Genomic DNA, 22,317 nt, shown 5'->3' on the forward strand with positions numbered 1-22,317 from the left:
ATCCTTTAATGACAAGAGAACACTCCAGACGTTATTTCATTGATAAGACATTCCTGCACAAATAGAAGATAAAAAGGCAAATCTAGGTCTTTAAAAATAATATTCTGCCACTTTCTGCCTTTCTCCCTGCCTTCCTCACTGCTTCTTCCTTCCTCTATGCCTCCTTTTTTTTTTTTTTTTAAATGCCATCTGTGCCTTATGGCTAAAGAAATATTTTATACCCTTCAGTTGCACAGAAAAGGAATTTCATGATAGTTGTAAAATGTGTGCATTTTCTTTCTTATTTTTGGTAGCTGATTTATTTTGGGGGGTTGATGTGTTCAAATGGGTTTTCCACACGTGGGAGGGCAATGACTGGTACTGAAAAAAAGTTCATATTTACATTTCCTTTTCTTTATGCTTTTGCACTAGTATGCAGTTTTATAATTATACAATTATAATTATACAATAAATTGAACTTGTTTTTTAAATCCAAGTTTGGAGACCTAAAGTACCTCTGAGTAATTTTTTTGGTAACCTCATGATTCTTTACGACTGTTCCAGAGTTATCCTATCTTTGAACCAGGATCATATATAGTTTATTTGGAGACATTAAGTTCACCCACTGATTCGACTGTGTTGAGCTGTATGACACCAGACAAATTACATAATATTTGTATGCCTCAGTATCCTCATCGATACAGTGGAGGTGATAATGTTATTGGGAGCATCAAAGGAGATTATGCATAAAAGCACTGATCATGGTGCTATAGCCACATAAGTGTTAGCTCAAATCGTTAACTGATTCTTCTCTAATACATACATAACACTACACTGTTCCAGGATCACATAAATTTATATAGAAATAACTAAGATTTAACCAAAAGGCTTTGTTTAAATGATTGAAGTGAAAGATATGACTATAAAGCTATAAGTGATATTATAAAATATATACATTCATTTGGATGTTATCCTTTAAGTCCTCTTAGAAAGTAGACACATATTCAAAAATCTTACCATTGATCAAAGTTTTTTAGACTTATGGAAGACTTCAGAAAAGCATTCAGAGACATATTTAAAAAACCAAAAAAACCCTCCATGTTGCAGTTTTTATTGGCCAAAAAATGAGCCCATTCTTGGGGTAAGGAAGGTCAAATGGGATACTCTATTTCATTTGAAAGAGTTTTAAATTATGAAGAACTGGTCAAACATACAGCGCTATGGAGTAGAGTCTTAAAGAATGAATATCCTCATTGAGAATATTAGAAGATATGCTTTAGGCTCTTAAAGGAATTCTAAAAGCCTATGTATGTTTTAAGCTAGAGGAGCAATGTTACGACATGTACAGTCTCTAGCGTGCCTAGCTGAAGGTAGACAACACTCATTTGAGGATGTAAAATTTAGTTGATAAAAAAGTTCATTCATACTATTGATGTGATTACTACTCTGCTTTTATGAATCTCCTGCCACATTGAAAATTATCTCCCATAATATTATTTAATCCAGAAACATTTTAGTCTGCTGAACTATGCCCTTCAGTTTGTCTTCCAAATTCCTCTAAGGTTGGGAAAGAAGTTTTGCCAGAGCAAACCAAACATGACTTGGACAGGAGTGTCACAAATGGGTGACTTCGTATTCCATGTTTATTTAAATAATGAGCTGAGCTTAAAGATTAGACAAATATGAGTTGACGTTTATAATTTGTGGAGCGTGGTGGTGCAAATGAGTTATAAACCAAGTAGATCATCGGATAAATCTTAAGATCTGGAATGGAAGCCTATGGAAATGGCAGTCAGACCTGGCAGGTAGAATAACACAGTTTTGAAGTCTGTTTAAACAGGCAATAAAATCTGACTTGGCAGTTTAAACATACCGTAGTTTAAATTGACAATTGTCAGATCATTTGGTTAATTTAGAACCCATGAGAGAACATGATTTGATCATATACGGTTTCCTGATTTGGAGAGATTGATTTCACCTTACAAATATTTGCCGTCGATTGAGTCCTCTTTGACTTTTCCTCAGAGGTCATTTTAAATTCCTTTGATTTTTAAAACATTTACAAATCCAGTCCTTCTCTTTTCGATTCCGTCACTTTGTATTAATAATATTTTCTGGTTACCAACTGGCTACGATACTTCTTAAAAGCTAACTTATCACTTCCTCCTTAAGTACAATGATAGACATATCCTAATCGGGGTCTGCTGAGGCATCTTATCACAACTGCGAAATCAGGGACTGTGGATTAGCGGTTCTGCTTATGTGCATAGAAAAAGAGCTAAAGCATTGTGTGCTACATTTTCTGTATTAGTACATGTCTTTAGATATTCATAGGAACTTTAGAAATGTATAGATAGTCAATTATTTAATATCAAGATTTAAGAAAATAGCAAATAATATTTGGAGGATGAATGAATATATCATTTTGCAAGTTATTTACTAAATAATTAATAGCTTTCTTAGAGATATTCCCAAAGCAGATGTGTGTTTGCAACATGGCTAAATCCATTAGGCAAAGAGGGAAAAGAGCCTCAATACCAAAGATGCATTTTGAATGTACTAGAATACAGGTCAGATGCCACCAAAATACTTAGGTTAAGTTTTGTCTGTGGCTAAGTTACAGTGGATAAAATTTATCAAGCTTCAATGAAATTACATGAAATGCTCCTCAACAATCTACTCTATAACTTACAGACTTCAAGTAATTTCTTCCTATAGCTTGCAAAAATGGAAGACTCTTGAAAATTCATGCATACTACTTGCCATCCTTTGTTTTGATTCATTTAATGGAATTCTAATTTCAATATTTTAAGAAACACTATGTGCTGTTTTCATTGTTCTACAAATATGCTTTCCATTTAAGACATTTTGCTTTTATAAAGAGTTTAGAATCAAAGATAGTAAAATTACAGATACACTCAATCTGTATTCAAAGTCTCTTCTGTGCTCTTCACATTGGCAGGTTTAATACATTAGAATTGAAGGAGACTTAAGTTAGAATCCTAGAAGACATGTTTTCAAACAGCCTATCATTTCTAGATACTTTGTGAACATTCCCACTTGGCTTATAAGAAGTGAGTGTGACATACCTTTTCATAAATAGAATTGTTACATTCACAAAGACTTATTATCCCAATCAGGTGAAGACAGGGGAGAAATTAGGACTCCAAGAAGACAGGTGTATCAGGGTGGAAGAGTTCAGTTACCAAAGCCAAGGAAGGAACATTACCACACCCAGCAGCATAAATGCCGTAGATTCAGTTGCTGTGGAACATCCTGCTCCCGTTGTATCTAACCTACTACCTCGGCCTGTCTGATGGGTCTGCTTTACGTCACTGAGGTTCACGTCCTCGGGCATCCCTGCAGAAGCAAACAAGAAAACACAGGATAATGCATGACCAGCTCCCCATGATGTGTCTAGAACAGCTCTTAAACCCAAAATGTTGGCGCCATTGTTTTATCCTAGCCTTCCCCACGCGTTCGCCTAACTCTAAATGGTTAATGTGCCACAGGCACTTCTGCTCTTCTTAAATTAGAGAGAGCACAGGCCCTTGAGTGGGAGTTCTCAAAAATATTACAAAAGCAAAATGAAAAGCTCTCCAGGTTTTTAAAGCACTTGGAATATTTTCCTAATGCCACTGATTCGTTTAAAAAAAAAAAAAGAAATTTAATTAAAATGTCCTGAGGTATGGCACTATTGCTTGCCTCAGAGATGTAACAACAATTGCAGTAACTGTGTGAAATCTTTCTAGTGAAAATAAAACCATGTAAGGAGAAATAATTAGGACATTTTTAAAAAGTAGAACTTATACTGATTGTATTCTGTTTTAGACTGAACTATGTATATGTTCCTTATTGGAAAAAGATCAAAGAATAATAAATATTAAATGATATCCTTTACACACATCCATGGCTATGAGGATGGTTGTAGACATCTGTCAACAGAGCAAAGAATTTGTTAATAGGGTGGAGATTAAAGTTAAGAATGAAGTGTTTGAGTAAAAAAAATAAAAGTAGGTAAAATTATAGACCAAGATCCAGATCCTGGTTATTACTTTTTGTGCTATGAAACCTGAGAAGCTGAGGAGACCAGCCCCCAAATTATTGGGGATTAAATAATCATTTTCTTAAAGAAACTTACCTTATTATGATATATGTAGGAAATTACTGACTTATTTACTAGGTAGTACCTGCAACGTTTTGAGACCATGTGGCCATCTGAAATATCTCATGGCATGCCACTATCAGTCACAATAAAGTTTAAATTCAGTGTTGCTACAGCCATAAATATTGACATTGTAATTAGAGGGAGATTGAAAAAAATGTTCATATAAGAAAAAGTCAATATTTATGTAATTAGGTCAATACATGTGTATAATTCAGAAGGTAAGCTCTACCGCATTCAGGGATGAGAACATTAAAACGAAGCACAGCTCTACTGATCTGACGTATTGATTTTTACAGTCTGAGCTCTTACATTATTATTCATTGTTTGGGTACCTGTTTTGCCCTTCTGTGTCATTAGCCAAGATGAATAAACTAGTGATTCTTTCTTTCTTTTTTTTAAATAGGGACTAGAGTGTGAATATTTTAGTCATGGTTTTATACTTCTTGATATAGCCAGAGCTTAACAAGGAACTATGAGGACTTTAGGCAATTAAAAAAAAATCTTTTTTTTTTCCCCAAGATAACTGTAGAAGTTTGAGCTTGAAGGGATTTACTTTTCTTTTCTAAAGCACCGTGAAGAGGTATCTGGGTTTGATTCATGAGTAACTTTTTCTTATGCCTTTTTGAGCTTCATTCATTCATAAGCCAGCCACTGGTCTGGGTTCAGGCGTATCAAAATGAGTAAAAATATGTAAGTAGAAAGATGTTAAGCCTTATGTCTGCAAGCCAGGCAATCCCACTTTCAATCAGATGTCATTTTCACAACTGAGTAGAGATGTTATTAATAAGTGTAATAGTTCTAAAGATGATGGACCCTTGAGATGATACTTATATGACAACAACTAAAGATCCCTTTGAGAGCCTTGCAGTGAAGGCTACAGTTTCCGGTCAAATCACAATGTGGTCTTGACATTTGTTAAGAAATCTGAGCATGCGAAGAAGGCTAGCCCCACAATTATTTGATGCAGAGATGGTTTTTTTTTTTTTTTTTAAAGATTTTATTTATTTATTTGACAGACAGAGATCACAAGTAGGCAGAGAGGCAGGCAGAGAGAGAGAGAGGAGGAAGCAGGCTCCCTGCCGAGCAGAGAGCCCGATGCGGGACTCGATCCCAGGACCCTGAGATCATGACCTGAGCCGAAGGCAGAGGCTTAACCCACTGAGCCACCCAGGCGCCCCCAAAGATGGTTTTCTTAAAGGGATTTAATTAACTGAGCTTGTAGATTATACCAAATATTAACCAAAGAGCCATAAAAGAAAAAAAAATCAGTTTGGGAATTTATTACATTAATATATTAAAGAAAAAGTGATCTTTGAATAATCTTTTTATACATCATAGCAATATACAAGATGCCAATAAGTTCATATTTCTGTCTTTGGTGATGAAAGATAGATAGTCATATTATTATAAGAATAAATATACTACTAAAATTTGGGTACATGCCTGATGGTTGGTACTATGGGGTATGTAAAAGGGATATATGTAGCTTGGTCAGAGAAGACGCCACAAAGGAAGTGTCATGTGTTAATTTATTTGGCAATATTTATAGAGCACATGCTAGGGTGCCAGTATTGTTCCAAACACTTCACAAATATTAACTTGTTTAATTCTCATGATAATCCCATGCAGGCGTTACTGTTACTGTGCCTGATTTTATAGCTGAGGAATCTGAAGTGCCGGAAGGTTAAGTAACATGTGAGCAGGGGAAGCAGGCATCAAATATGGAAGTCTCTGTTCTGATCACTTGTGCTGATTCCAAGCACTTTGCTGGGGACTAAGAAATCAACATTTAACCCAAATTGGGAACATAATCCCACAGATTGGGATTATGTGCTACTTTTGTGTCTTAAGCAACTGTAAGTACTCAGAATTCATGTGGCAAGGAAACTGTTTTTGAATCAAAATTAACAAATTTTGAATCAAAATAACTTGATGAATCTGAGAGGACTGTGTTTTTTTGAAAGATTTATTTATTTTAGAGACAGAAATAGTAGGTACACGCACATGCACGCACATGGAGGGGAGGGACGGGGGAGAAGGAAAGGCAGAATCTCAAGCAGACTCTCCTCTGAGTGCAGAGCCCTACACTCCGTGATCCAAAGACCCTGAGACCATGACCTGAGCAGAAATCAAGTCAGAGGCCTAACTGAACTGACTAGACCACCCAAGTGTCCCATTAGCTGCTTTTCTTTACCATGCATATGCCAGCCTTTTCCTTGTGACAGGGAAATGTGGGCATTTTTTTCCTCTCTCTCCCCTTAATCTATCCACATACTCAAAAAATTCTCTTAGCTTCACTGAACAGTGAAGATTATGTTTAAAGATAATTTATTATCTATTTTTAATAAGGAAAATTACATGGGTAAGAATTAATTCTTAATATGGTCACTCATTTACAAAATTTCCCTTCTACAGCCATTGATGACTGAACATACACTATGCACTTATGGACTTTTTCTTCATACTTTGAGTCTTTAAAAAAAAAATAAAGCCAATCTTTTCTACCAATGATGAGTGTGTAGGGCAGATTGAAATGCTGGGAGTGGATTATAGGTCATTATTTGAATTCAACAAAGTCAAATAATTTGTCTCTACAAATGGTCTAAAAATGTCTATTACATAGTGTGCTTTTTTTTTCATAGTGTGCTTTTTAATAAATATCACTGAATGAATAAGTTGGAGGATGTGATTTTACACAGTTGAATGAGGTAGGTAGAATTAATTAGATTATTAGTTAGATAGGTAGATAATTAAACAGATTAGGAGCTGGAGTAGTACTCTACTCAAGGTAACGTGGTTGTAGTGAAATCCCAGGTGTGTCTCAGTCAAATGTGGTTCTCTTTGATCCCAGCACCATGTTCTTTGCCACTACACAAATAAAGCACTGAACTTGCAGTCAAACATTGGCTCTGCCACAGTCTGGCTGGATGACTTTAGACAAGACTTCGGTTTTACGGAACTTTGAAATGACAGCATTTTCAGTGAGAAAGAAGGGTTAGTCAAAATACAGTATTGACTAATTGATTAAGTAATTGGAAAATGAGGTAGATATTTATACCAGAGAATTTTCTAAAAGAAGTGTCTATGAGACCAAAGACTTAAGTAGAAATAACGAGAAAGCAGACAAATCATACACTTTTTTTTTTTTAATTTATGTGTAGGTGGGGGAAAGCATGTAGATTTTTGGGCAGACTCTGTAAAATAAAAGAGTAATAGCTTTAACATCTTAAAAAATAATCTCTGTGCAACATGAAAAAGTAAAGTACAGGGACAAGTAGGGTAGTGGAGAAAATGTTGCCGTGCATTTTGCAGCAATGTCTTTAACGCAGAAAGAGTTCTTAGAATCCATAAGAAAACAACAAAAATCCCGATAGAAAGGTGGTGAAAGAAAGTACATGGATATTTACAAGATAAAAAGTTAATTTATCTCTAAGAAAATAATGAAAAGCTTTCTTTGTTGGAAAGAAAATAAATATCATTTTACACATCATATCAATTATCTAATGTTCAGTGACAAAGGCAAGGCAGAGAGGAGATAATAGTTTTTTGTTGTTGTTGTTTTGTTTTGTTTTTTTTAAGATTTTATTTATTTGACAGAGATCACAAGCAGGCAGAGAGGCAGGCAGAGAGAGAGAGAGGAGGAAGCAGGCTCCCTGCCGAGCAGAGAGCCCGATGTGGGGCTCGATCCCAGGACCCTGAGATCATGACCTGAGCTGAAAGCAGAGGCTTAACCCACTGAGCCACCCAGGCATCCCTGAGATAATAGTTTTGTCAAGGATACAACCCCCTTTTTAGGGCATTTGCCAAAATAAAAATGTTTTTAAATATATGTTTCCTTAACCCAATAATTCCACTTTTATGAGGTAATTTTGTGGGAATATTAAGAAAATGTGTAATATTTATTCACAAAATATTAATCTGTACAATGAATAAAAAATAAATGTTATTAGCAAATTGGGTTAGGAAAACTAAGGCACACATTATTACAGATGATTCAAAGAGTAGATATTGGTACAGAAAAAAAATCTGATATAATTTTATATATATATGTACTTTCATGAGCTTTAGGGGTATTTGAAATCTGATAGTCTATAGCTGACTTTCTTTAGAGTAGGGTATCCCTCATTAATTTCTGTGTTCACCTAGTAGGCATTTGGTAATAATTAGGTGAATGAATAAATTGAGAATTTAAGTGAGTACAGATTATAAAATTATAAAAAATTTTCTCTAATTCAGTTTTTCTTCCCCCATATTTTATGAGATGTAACTGATATACAATATTGTGTGAGTTTAAAGTATACAACACACTGATTTGAAATACTTAAATATTGCAAATGATTACCACCATAGTTTTAGCTAACACTTCTTCATCATGTCACATAATTACCATTTCTTTTTTGTGGTGAGAACATTTTAGATCCAATCTCTCAGTGATTTTCAAGTATATAATATAGTATTATAGCTATAATCACCATGCTTCACACTAGAACACCAGAACTTATTTATCTTATACCTGGAAATTTATATCCTTTGACCAACATCTCCCCATTTCCCTCACCACTGCTTAGCCCCAGTCCCTGGTAATGACCACTCTACTGTTTCTGAGATTAATCTTTTTTAGGTTTCACATATAAATGATATGATACAGTATTTGTCTTTCTATGAGTTACTTCACTTAGCATAATGTTCCTGTTTGTCTCATGGCACAATTTTCTTCTTTCTCATGGCTGAGTATTCCATTGTGTGTATATATACCACATATTTTCCCATTAATGGATTCTTAAGCTGTTTCCTTATCTTGGTGGTTGTGAATAATGAGGCAATGAACATGAGAGTAAAGATATTTCTTTGAGATCCTGTTTTAATTTCCTTTGGTTATATGCCCAGATGTGGGATTGATGCATCATATGGTAGTCTTATGTTTAATATTTTAAGGAATTCTATATGGTTTTCCACTGCGAGCAAACCAATTTACAATCCTATGAACGGTGCACATGAGTTCCCTTATTTTTCCACATCCTCACCAACATTTGTTGTCTTTTTGATAGTAACCATCCTAATGGGTGTGAGGTGACATCTCATAGTGTTTTTGATTTGCATTTCTCTGATTAGTGATGTTTAGCACTTAGCTTTCTCATGCATCTGTTGGCCATTTGTATGTCTCTTTGCAATATGTCTATTTAGTTCCTCAAATTCAGTTTCATTAATTCATTTTACATTTTATTTCCAGGGTAGTTAACATACAGTGTTATATTAGTTAGAGCTGTACAATATAGTGATTCAACAATTCCATATATTACTCAGTGCTTATCAAGATTAGTGCATTTTTTTCAAGACTTTATTTATTTGATAGAGATCACAAGTAGTCAAAGAGGCAGGCAGAGAGAGAGAGAGGAGGAAGCAGGCTCTCCACTGAGCAGAGACCCTAATGCAGGGCTCGATCGCAGGACCCTGAGATCATGACCTGAGCCAAAGGCAGGGGCTTTAACCCACTGAGCCACCCAGGTGTGCCAAGATTAGTGTATTCTTAATCTCCTTCACCTATTTTATCCATCCCTCCCCCCACCTCTTCTCTAGTAACCATCTGTTTTTTTTCTGCAGTAAAGAGTCTGTTTTTTGGCTTGCTTCTCTCTCTTTTTCCCTTTGTTCATTTGTTTTGTTTCTTAAATTCCACATATGAGTGAAATCATATGGTATTTTTTTCTCTGACTAACTTACTTCGCTTGGCATTATGCTTTCTAGATCCACCCATGTTGTTTAAGTGGCAAGATGTCATTCCTTTTCATGGCTCAATAATATTCCACTGTGTGTGTGTACACACACACACAATATATATACAAATATAATATATATACATATATACAACTATATATACAAATACAATATATATACAATATAGGTAAAGTGTGTGTGTGTGTATGTGTGTGTATATATATATATGTGTGTATGTGTATATATATGTGTGTGTGTGTATATATGTGTGTGTATATATATATGTGTGTGTATGTATATATATATATACACATGTATGTGTATATATATATATATACATACACACACCACATATTTATCAATAAAGGACATCCATTCATCTATAGATGAACACCTGGGGCTACTTCCATAGTTTGTCTATTGTAAATAATGCTGCAATAAATATAAGGGTTATATATCTCTTCAAATTAGTTCACATTATTTGGATAAATACCCAGTAGATCCATTCCTTTATTATAGGATAATTCTATCTTTAATTTTTTAAGGAACTGCCATACTGTCTTCCACAGCGGCTATACCAGTTTGCATTCCCACCAATACTGCATGAAGATTCCTTTTTATCCACATCCTCACTAACACTTGTTATTTTTTGTCTTCTTGTTACTAACCATATTGACTGATGTAAGGAGGTTTTGATTTGTTTCCCTGATGATGTCTGATGTTGAGCATCTTTTTTGTGTCTGTTGGTTATCTGTATGTCTTCTTTGGAGAAATACCTGCTCATGTCCTCTGCCCACTTTTAATTGGAGTCAATTAATCTTTGACAAATTTGTTTTTTTAATTGTTGAGTTGTGTAAATTCTTTATATATTTTGGATACTAACCCTTTGTTAGATCATTTGCAAATATTTTCTCTGATTCAATGAAGTTACCCTTTTTGTTTTGTTCTTTCCTTTTCTGTGCAGATACTTTTTATTTTGACATGGTCCCAATAGTTTATTTTTGCTTTTATTTCCCTAGCCTCAAGAGACATATTTAGACAAATACTGTTATGGCTGATGTCAGAGAAATTACTGCCTGTGTTCTCTTCTAGGATTTTTATGGTTTCATGGCTCTCATTTAGGTCCTCAGTCCACTTTGAGTTTATTTTTGTATATGGTGTAATAAAGTAGTCCAGTTTTATTTTTCTGTATGTAGCTGTCCAGTTTTCCCTATACTATCTGTCTTTTTCCCATCGCATATTCTTGCCTCCTTTGTCAAAGATTAATTGACCATGTAATTGTGGTTTCATTTCTGGGCTTTCTATTCTGTTCCACTGAACTATGTGTGTATTTTTGTGCCAGTACCATACTGTTTTAATTACTGTAGCTTTGTGATATAACTTGAAGTTTTGAATTGTGATACCTCCAGTTTTGTTCTTCCTTTTCAAGATTACTCTGGCTATTTGGGGTCTTTTGTGGCTCCATACAAATTTTAGGATTGTTTGTTCTAGTTCTGTGAAAAATGCTGTGGTATTTTGATTGGGATTGCGTTAAAAGTGTAGGTTGCTTTGGGTAGTAAGGACATTTTAACAATATTTGTTCTTCAAAACTAGGAGCATGAAATGTCTTTTCATTTCGTTTAGTCATCCTCAAATTTTCTCATCAACATTTTATAGTTTTTAAGAACACAGGTCTTTCATCTCTTTGGTTAAGATTATTCTGAGGTACTTTATTATTTTTGGTGCAGTTGTAAATGGGATTGTTTTCTTAATTTCTTTTCCTGCTTCTTTGTAGTTAGTGTATAGAAATGCAATGGATTTCTGTGCATTGCGTCTATATCCTGCAACCTTGCTGAATACATTTATCATTTTCGTGTTTTTGGTAGTTTTTAGAGTTTTCTATATATAGTACCATGTGAAATGCAAATGAATTTCTTCCTTATCAATTTAGATGTCTTTTGTTTCTTTCTCTCTTTAAAAAAAATTGAAATTTTTAAAATAGATTTTATTTATCTATTTGTGAAAGATTGGTCGGGGGCAGCACAGGTAGGGGAGGGGAACAGAGGCAGAGGGGGAGTGGGCTCCCTGCCCAGCAGGGAGGGACATAGGGATCCTGAGCCAAAGGCAGACACTTAACTGGCTGAGCCACCCAGGCATCCCCTTCTCTTTTCTCTTTTGATTGCTGTGGCTAGGACTTCTGGTACTATGTTCAATAATAGTGGTGAGGGTGGTCATCTCTGTCTTGATCCTGACCTTAGGGAAAACACTGTTTTTCCTCGTTATGATGTTAGATGTGGGTTTTTCATATAAGGCCTTGATTATGTTGAGGTCTGTTCCTTCTAAACCTACTTTGTTGTTGTTGTGTTTTTAATATGAATAGACGTACTTTGTTAAATGTTTTTTCTGCTTCACTTGAAGTGATCATATGGTTTTTATCCTTTATCTTACTAATGTGATGTATCCCATTGATTTGTGAATATCAAATCACCCTTGTATCTCAGGAATAAATCCCACTAGATCATGATAAATGATTTATTTAATGTATTGTTGGATTCTGTTTACTAATATCTTATCGAGGATTTTTGCATCTATGTTCATAAGAGGTATTAGCCTGTAGGTCTCTTTTTCTGTGGTGTTTTTTTCTGGCTTTGATATCAGGATAATGCTGACCTCATAGACTGAAGTGCGAGGCTTTCCTTTCACTTTTTTATTTTTTAGAATAGTTTGAGATTAATAAGTATTAACTTTTTCAAATGTTTGATAGAATTCACCTGTGAAGGCTTCTGGTCCTGGACTTTTGTTTTTTGGGAGTTTTTTGATTAGTGATTCAATTTCATCACTGGTAATCAGTGTTCAAATTTTTTATTTTGTCCTGATTCAGTTTTGGAACATCACAGTTTTAAGAATTTATCCATTTCTTTAAGGTTGTCCAGTTTGATGGCATATAATTTTTCATAGTATTCTCTTACCTTTTGTATTTCCTTATGTTATTTATTTTTCCTCTTTCATTTTTTATTTCATTTGAGTCCTCTCCCTCTCTCTCTTTTGATGAATGTAGCTGGTTCTCAAAGAACCAGCTCCTGGTTTCATTAATCTTTTTCTTTTCTTTTCTTTTCTTTTTTCAATTCTATATCATTTATTTCTGCTCTAATATTTATCATTTTCTTCCTTCTACTAGATTTGGGCTTTTTTTTTTTTTCCTAGCTCCTTTTAGTTGTTTATTTCGTTGTTTATTTGAGACTTTTCTTGCTGCTTGAGATAGGTCTGTATTGCTATAAACGTCCTTCTTAGAACAGCTTTGTTGCATCCCAAAGATTTTGGATGATTATGTTTTCATTTGGCTCCAGGTACCTTTGCATTTCCTATTTGATTTCTTGGTTGAGACATTCATTATTTAGTAGCATATTATTTAACCTCCATATATTTGTGGTCTTTCAAATTTTTTTTGTTGTTGATTTCTCATTTTGTTGTGTTGTGTCGAGAAAAGATGCATCGTATAGCTTTGATCTTTTTGAATTTGTTGAGACTTATTTTGTGACCTAATGTGTAATATATTCTGGAGAATGATCTGTATGCATTTGAAAGATGTATATTCTGTTTTAGGATGGAATGTTCTGAATATATCAGGGTTGACTTCTTGGTTCAGTTGGTTGAGCATCTGCCTTTGGCTTAGGTCATAATCTGCAGGGTCCTTCTCCCTATGTCAACTCCCTGTTCAGTGGGGAGCCTCTTCTTCCTCTGCCTCTGGTTCTCCCCCCATTTGTGCTCTATCTCAAATAAATCTTTTAAAAAGTAAACTTGAATATATATATGTATCTATATATATATATATATATATATATATATATATAGATACATATATATATATAGATACATACATACATATATATATATAGAGAGAGAGAGAGACATCTATCTGGTTCAGGGTGTCAAAAAAGCAATACAATTGCTTCTTGATTTTTCAGTTTAGATGATTTGTGCATTGATGAAAGTGGGGTGTTAAAATCCCCTACTATCATTGTATTTCCATTATTGTTTTAGTTCCTTTATTTTGTTATTAACTATTTTATGTATTTGGGTATTCCCATTTTGGGTGGATAAATATTTATAATTGTTATAACTTCTTTTTGGATTGTCCCCTTAAGGATTATATAGTGTACTTCTTTTTCTCTTGTGACAGTCTTTGCTTTAACATTGATTTTGTCTGATATTACGTATTGCTACCCCAGTTTTCTTTTCACATGTATTTGCAAGATAAATGTTTCTCTATCTCCTTACTTTCAACAGGCATGTGTTTTGTAGGCAGCACATAAATGGGTCTTGTACTTTTATCCATTCCATCACCCTATATCTTTTTTTCCCCTTTAGGGAGAGGTGGGGAAGGGCTGAGAGAGAGAGAAAGAGAGTGAGAGAGAATCTTAAGAAGGCTCCATGCCCAGTGCAGGTCCCCATGTGGGACACAGCCTCATAATCCTGAGATCATGACCAGAGCTGAAATCAAGAGTCATATTTAACTTAACTGACTTGACTGAGCCACCCAGGAGCTCCTATGTCTTTTGATTGGAGCACTTAGTCCATATGCATTCAAAGTTATATATTGCCTTTTTTTTTTTTTTTTTTTTAGTGTGGATCTTCTCTGTTCCTTTCTTCCCTTGCTCTCTTCTCTCTCCATAAGTTGGTTTTCTTTAATGATATACTTGGATTCCTTTCTCTTTACCCTTTGCATATCTATTACTGGTTTTTGATATGCAGTTACCATTAGATTTGTATGTAATATCTGTATACAGCAGTCTAAAGTTGATGGTTAAGTTTGAATTCATTCTTTACCTCACCCTTCTCCATGTTTTAAGAATATGGTGTCATACTTCTTCTTATTTTGTGAGTTTCTTGACTGATTTTTACAGATATACTTATTTTTACTGATTTTGTCCTTCCTGCTTTTCTTACTCTTACTTTGGTCTTTCTTTTCCACTCAAAGAGTCCCCCGTAACGTATTTTATGGGGCTGGTTTAGTGGGCATGAATTCCTTTAACTTTTTTCTGGAAAATTCTTTCTCTTTCAATTCTAATTGATAGTTTTGCTGGATAGAATATTCTTGGGTGCAGATTTTTTCCTTTTAGCACTTCAAATATATCATACCACTTTCTTCTGACCTGCAAAGTTTCTGTTTAAAAAAACTGTTGATAGTCTTATGGGTTTTCCTTTGTACATAACTGTTTTCTTTTCTCTTTTTGCTTTTTAAATTTTTTACCACTGCTTTTTGCCATTTTAATTACTGTGTGTCCTGGGGTGGACCTCCTTGGGTTGATTTTTGTTCGGAGATCTCTGTGTTTTCTGGATCTGAATTTGTTTCCATCTTCCAAATCAGGAAGTTTCCAGCTATTCTTCAAATAAATTTTCTTCCCCCTTTTCTGTCTCTTTTTCTGGTATCCCTATAATGTGAATGGTATGCTTGATGGAGTAATTGAGTTCCCTAAGTTTATTCTCATTTTGAATATTTTTTTTTTCTCTCAATTGCTCATCTTTTTTATTTTCCATTACTCTGTCCTCTAGGTCACTGATCTGTTCTTCTGTTTCTTCTGACCTGCTACTTATTCTATCTGGTGTATTTTTTAATTTCAATAATTGTATCCTTCATCTAGGATTCATTTTTCTTTGTGTTAAGGTTTTTTGATGATGTCTTCTACTCTTTTCTCAAGTCTGTGAGTATCTTTATGGTCACTACTTTAAATTCCTTATCAGGCATATTATTTCTGTTTCACTTAGGTCTCTTGCTGTGATTCTGTATTATTCTTTCATTTGGGACATATTCCTCTGTCCTTATTTTGTCTAACTGCCTATTTCTGTGTGTTAGGAAAGTCAGTTATGTCTCTTGCTCTTGAAAGTAGTGGGCAAGGCATGCATTTTTTTTTTTTAAGATTTTATTTATTTATTTGACAGACAGAGATCACAAGTAGGGAGAGGGGCAGACAGAGAGAGAGTGGGAAGCAGACACCCTGCCGAGCAGAGAGCCCGATGCGGGACTCAATCCCAGGACCCTGAGATCATGACCTGAGCCAAAGGCAGCGGCTTAACCCACTGAGCCATCCAGGCACCCCAAGGCATGCACTTTTAACAAGGTGGTGCTGCTCTCTTCCATAGGGGATGCCCAGTTGCCACTGATACTGGAGCTGACTGGGGTCACTCTGCAAAGTGCATGTATACAGTCCACATGTCCTCAGTGGGAGGTGTGCAGCTGCTGCCACCGGGACTGAGGTCCTGTGAAGCATGCAGTTTGGAGACTCAGTGTTGGCAAGGTTTGCACAGGTCTTCTTGGGGGGAGGTAGCTTCTGCATTGGGACTGAGGCAGGCCCTGCTAGAGGGGGTAGAGCGTGATGTAAGTAAGTTAATAGTAAATGCTTGTGCTATCTTGGTCCCTGCAGGTGACCATATGTTTATCCTGGGGGCAAGAGAGGGAAATGGTGGTTGCCAGGTCCTTTGTTCCTGGAGAAGTCCTTCAGGGAACTCTGAAATTAGTAAATAACTCTCTTTCCTGTATGCTCCAGGTATTTTTTGAACTACTGCTTCTATGCTGTAGCTCTGCTTGCTGTTTTTAGTGCTGTCCCTTAAAGGGCATGGGCTCCACTTCCTTTCACCCTCTGGGCTCTCCCAGAGCTGAGGCTGCTGATTTTTATAATTCCAGACCTTAAGTCCCACTGGTTGTAAGAATTCACAAAATTCAGTCCCTGGATTTTTAAAACCAAATGCTATTGTCTTTGCCATGCAGTATCCTTGGTGTGATAGAATATTTTTCATCTCTCTCTATGTCCATCATCCATGGCTCCCTCACACTTGTGGTCAGACCCATGGCATTTAACTCCTCAACCCTTCTCTACCCTTCCTATCCTCTTCAATGTGGCCTTTTAACAACATTGAATTGTGGAGTTCTGTCAGTCTTTGGGTCATTTTCTCAGTTATTTACACTGATGTGTTATTTTGTTGTATCCATGGGACAAAGTGAACATAGGGTCCTCATACTCCACTGTCTTACACAGAAGTTCCCAAAGAGAAAATTTTTAAAGTATCCAGGGAAAAGACAGATTCACCTCAGTAGAAACAAAGAATATTCGATTAATTATCAAGAACAATCATAAATAATAAAATATGAAGATTTAATTCTAAACACGAAGGAATGCAGAATTCTATGCAGAGTTAAACTGTGTGGAATACATAAAGCTTTTTTAACAAAGAGTAAATATTTTTAATGCTCCCTAAACAATTCTAAATGCATTATTAAAGAGTATGTGAAAAAATCTAAGAAACTAAGCCAAATGAAGGCGTGGGATGAAGTTACAGTAGTGATAAAAAAAAAACAACCTGGCAAACATCTAGCTTACTGTATATAAGTGTGTTGGTTGAAAAAACAATAGAAGACTAACTTAGGGGGATGAAAACAGAGTATGATTGAAATACATGTAAATATTAAAACATTCTAAAGTATTTGTTATTTGGGAAGAAGTGAGAAATATTTAGTTTCTGTCAGGACAGTGATTTATTTAAATATAAAAATTTCAAAACTTAGCAAATAATTATATGGAATATATATGTTCCTAATCTACTGAAGAAAAGGGGATTAATAAAATATAATGGAAGTCAGGAAAGAACAAACACACAAACAAAAATGTCTGGCAAATAGAAAACCCAAAATCATATGTTAGAACCATATGCAAATAATTTAGTAATCTCTAAGTGAAATGAACTAAATCAAATTAGGGAAAAGACACTCAAGTTAGATTTAAAAAAATATCTAGCAACACACTAAAATAAAATGATTCAGCAAGGGTGAGAGTAAACGCTTGTAAAAATATACTCCAGGAGATCAATAACCAAAAGAAAGCTGATGTCATTATATTAATGAAAAGAAAATGGGTTTTCAGCATTTAGAAGGAGAAAGAAGTTCATTACATAATAACAAGAGAAATAATTCAATACCTTTAACACCCTTAAAATAAAGAAATGTCAATGAAGGAAAATAACTGGAGAAAAATAGCAAATGGACACCTCCACAGTCAGTGGGGGATTTTAACCCCACTGTCTCAGTAACAGATGGCTCAAGCAGATGAAAGCCAGTGCAGATATATATGGATGACTTGGTAACTGGAGTCTCTGGGAGAACCGCATTGCCTTCTTACCATGGTTCTAGTAACACTCCTCACATCTCTTTGCCCTATTTCACCAGTTCCTTCACATGAAAAGAGAACACATTGCTCTGGCTAGCAGGTTGGGAAGGAAAAATCAGAATGTTGACCTTTTAGGGTTTTCTAACTGTTTTAGATTTGCTTTTCCACAGTGAGGGTGCATTTTTCCCTCTCTTCTCTATGACATGAGCTGAGGCCAACTGTTTTTACATGTAAGTTTTCTACCTACACTTCTGACTTAATGGTAATTTCTGGATGAAATGTTAGATATCATTTATAAGCACATTCTCTAGGTTAGTTTTTAACTGTAAAATAGCTGGTATTTTTATTTTTATCTGTCTGACATTTGTGCTTATATTTTAATTGGTTCTAACCTCAGAAGAAGAAAGGAGGGTTACTTATTACATCAGTTCCAAATACAGACTTCCACAAGCTTGACTTAATAAATGAATATGGCCAAGTAGATAGATTTACAAGTAGCATCATGAAGTTAATGACTAATGGATAAACACTCTTTTAAAGCATACATAAGACATTTACAAAAGAGCTCACATATCAGATTACAAAGCAAATATCAGTAATAAGTAATTTTAACAAAGTATGAGTTCTCTGACTACAAAACAATAAAATTAAAAGCCTGTAACAAACCTTATTTAAGGAGATCAAACAAAAAAGATGTATAGTGAACAGATATACATTGATATCTCTTTCACTGTGTTCTGAAATCTCATCATGATATCCCTTGGTGTGGGACAATTAGATCTTTTGTGCTGGGAACTAGTGGCCCTTCCTATCTAGAAACTCCTGTCCATCTGGGGAAATATTCTTGAATTCTCTCACTGTTGATTGTCCTCCATTTTCTTTGTTGTTTGAATTTCTAGAACGTATCCTCTTGAATTTCTCTTCTAATTTCCATTGTTTTACTCTGCTTTCTGGGAAATGCCCTAAGCTTAATTCTCCAGCATATTTGTTGAGGTTTTCCTTCTTGCAATAAGATTTTAGGTTTATATATGTCAATCTTTTTTCCTCAAAACATGTTTTTTTTTTTTTTTTTTTTTTTTTGGTCTTCTTAGGCCTTGTTGAGATGCTCATTAGAATTTTTATTATTATTATTTTATTCTCTCTGAAGAACGTTGTTTAGTGAAAGTTGCTTCTTTTATGCTTGTGGATATAATTTTTTCATGTTATTTATTTTAGATAAGTTGTAATCTCTGATTCACAGTTACGTGCTAATATTTAAGAGTAGGGAGTGAAAATTGAATTCTATCTGAGTTTGTGAAGGGGACTCTCTCATGATTAGACAAGTGTGGTCTTGTTTACATGTCAGTTGGGAAATCTGCAGATGTCAAAGGGATAGGGTAGATTAGGCTAGAAAAAAAATTGCCTCTAAAATATTGGTAGCCATGTCCATTACCTATCCAGGTAATTCTCTTCATTATAACTTAATACCTTAACTCCATATTAGCATGTGCTTCTGTGATCACCAGAGCTGGGAAGTCAGGTGTGGAGAAACAAACTCGTGATTAAAAGTGTCCATCTGGAAGGACACATGTCACTTCTGCTCACTAGTTTATTGGGTAAATCTAGTCTCGTGGAACCCCTAACCTCAAGGGACAAGGATGTATAATCTCACTATGTGTACAAGAGGAGAAGACCACTCATCCATTTGCTTATGAGCTTCTGTTATTGTTACCATTTTTGTTTGCTCTCCATATTTAGGTGTGTGTGTGTGTGTGTGTGTTTTTGTTTGTTTGTTTGTTTTTGAAAATGATTCCTTATACTGTATTTTAGTGGAGTGGCAGGAGGGAATAAAATTATATGTATTCTGATCAATCTGGCCATGGGCAGTCCATCCTGACTTTGGCTATACCTGCATTTCTTCAGCCTGTTCTCACTGGTTTAGTTCAGATCCGTGTCTGTTCTAGCTGGTCAGCACTCCTGCTGTAGATGCTAATTATTTTTGATGACCATCCCTGATATGGTGATTATTTTCATTAGAAATACTGAACAGTGTTTCATTTTGCCTTCAAACTTACTAGAAAAACATGACTGCTCCCTTCTCACTAATAAATTGTGCAAAACCACCCACCGCCTAACAGAGGAATGATTGAATTCACATTAGAGAACTGGAAGGCAGGTTGTTTTGCCTTTGCATGGCTTAATCCAGGGTGCATTTCCTATATAATCTTGTAAAGCTCACTGAATGTGCCAGAAGATGGCCTGCCTAGCTATAGAGCTTTGGAAATAATTGGAAAATTGAGGATTGCTATAATTTGAGGCCTTCAAATATTTTCTTTTATTTGGACTTTTTGTTGGACCTATAATGAATATCTTTCAGATACTCGATTGGGCACTGAGTAAATAGATGACATTTTCATTTACTAGTATTTGTTAAAAATTAGTTGCAGCAAGATAAAATGTGAATGCTGATGAGGAGACAACTTTTCTCCCAATGAAATATGAAAATTAAGTTCAGTGGAAATTTCCCTGTTTTACTTCAGTAAGTGAAGACTATTAAGTAGCTAATCCTTAGAGCCTAAAAATTGTCAAAATGTCTAAGAATGTTGTGCAAGAGAGATTGTGAAGCTTACTACATTTATTAAATAGAATGAATTAGTTTGGCCCACATATCCAATTCATCATGTGTGTTATAAATCAATATATTTAATATTTCAAGCTCTAAATATGTTGTATGTTATTTTTTAAGAAGAAATCTATTGGCCCAAGGGATATCTAAACAGAATATAAGGAAATAGCCATTGCCATCATCCTTGAGTAGAAATATCAAAGTTATTCATGAAAATATCTTTAAAATACAGCACACATAAGGACAAGTGCTTAGTTTGTGGGGGATGGCTAGCTCTCTGCTTGCCCTTGTGGTGTTCTCAATTGGAGGTTTGTATTCAGACAGGACTATGTAACATTTTAAAATATGTTATTTGCTGTACTTTGGGTTGACAAGACATTATGAAAATAACAGGTGCATGTGTAAGGAGGGAACATACTTATATTGAAAGCAGAAGAATAATGCGGATGTTGAAAATTACAACATCACCTTCCCTGACCCAGTATGGAAATTCTTCCATTCTTGCATTGTATCTACGTAATAAATAACATCCATACTCATTTTTTCTCAAACCCACAATTCACTCTTGCCCCAGTATCTAATTCCATGTGACATATGATAATAAAATGAATAGTTTTCCAACTACTTTAAGTTTTCAGCAATCCTGTCAGCTCTTTCTATCCTTGTCCCTATCCATTGTCCAATTGTAAACACTGCTGTGTTTTTACCTGAGGTATGTATATGTTTTCTTCTTGTCATAATCATTCAGTTTAGGACTGTTTAAAAATGTATGTTTTTGTCATTTTGGGGGGGTTCATGTATTAATTTCATATACTTTAAGCCTTCAAAGTCATGATCATATGTATGTTTTCTACTTCGGAGGCTTATAAATAGCTCTTCATAGTATCTTATATTTTGTGTAAGATTTTTGAATATATAACTTACTGGAAATAAGTTTGATATATAAGTGGGCACTTAACTCTTCCCAGTTTTTAAAAAAAAAGATTTATTTATTTATTTTAGCAGGGGTGATGTGGAGGGGTAGAGGGACAGAGTCTTAAGCAGACTCCTTGCTGAGCATGGAGCCAATTCAGGGCTTGATTTCATGATCCTGAGATCACGAGCTAAGCTGAAACCAAGAGTCAGATACTCAACCGACTGTTAACGCCCAGGTGCCTTCTTTTCAATTTATTTAAGTTGGAGCTACACGGACTCCTAGAATTCAGGCTAGAAGGCAATGAAGTACGGTGGAAGAAGCTAGGCTAAAGACCCAGAAATCTTACAAAATTCATAGTCATTGAGATTTCATTTCTTCATCTGTAACATTTACATGATAGTAATGCTTTCTCCCAGGATAGATGTAAAAGTTAAGTGAAATCATAAACATAAGGCATTTTATTATTTTTTAGACAGAAATATTATTATTGAATATTAGAGGTTGAGGCAAGCAAAGTGAGTTGAACAACAAAGTTTCCTTGGATAGTAGCCAATTGATCCAGAAATAGGATGCTAGACTCCTGATTCCCAGTCAAGGATTGGCAAGGGGACTTGCTGTTTTAGAGCAAACTACCTGCACTAATACACACACACACACACACACACACACACACACACACACATTTATAGTTCAAATTTTAGCAAGGTTGATTATTTATACATAGGATGAGTCCTCCTACATGGTTGGCACTTGATAAATGTTTTGGAACAAATAAATTTATGCAAAAACCCTGGCCCAA

The 22,317-nt window shown here is 35.0% G+C and overlaps 1 protein-coding gene across 1 annotated transcript in view; it reads right to left on the minus strand.

Annotated features, from left to right (window-relative positions):
* Positions 1-2,127: 2,127 nt before the first annotated feature.
* GPC5 (glypican 5) overlaps positions 2,128-22,317 on the minus strand; it is a 1,102,001-nt gene continuing 1,081,811 nt past the window's right edge. The window contains exon 6 of the mRNA XM_032864162.1: positions 2,128-3,339. Coding sequence (XP_032720053.1) covers positions 3,182-3,339 — 158 coding nt within the window. The 3' untranslated portion in view covers positions 2,128-3,181. The remainder of the gene's footprint in view (positions 3,340-22,317) is intronic.

This window comes from Lontra canadensis, unplaced genomic scaffold (assembly GCF_010015895.1).
Source record: "Lontra canadensis isolate GAN:19392208 unplaced genomic scaffold, GSC_riverotter_1.0 scaffold26, whole genome shotgun sequence".
NCBI lineage: Eukaryota > Metazoa > Chordata > Mammalia > Carnivora > Mustelidae > Lontra > Lontra canadensis.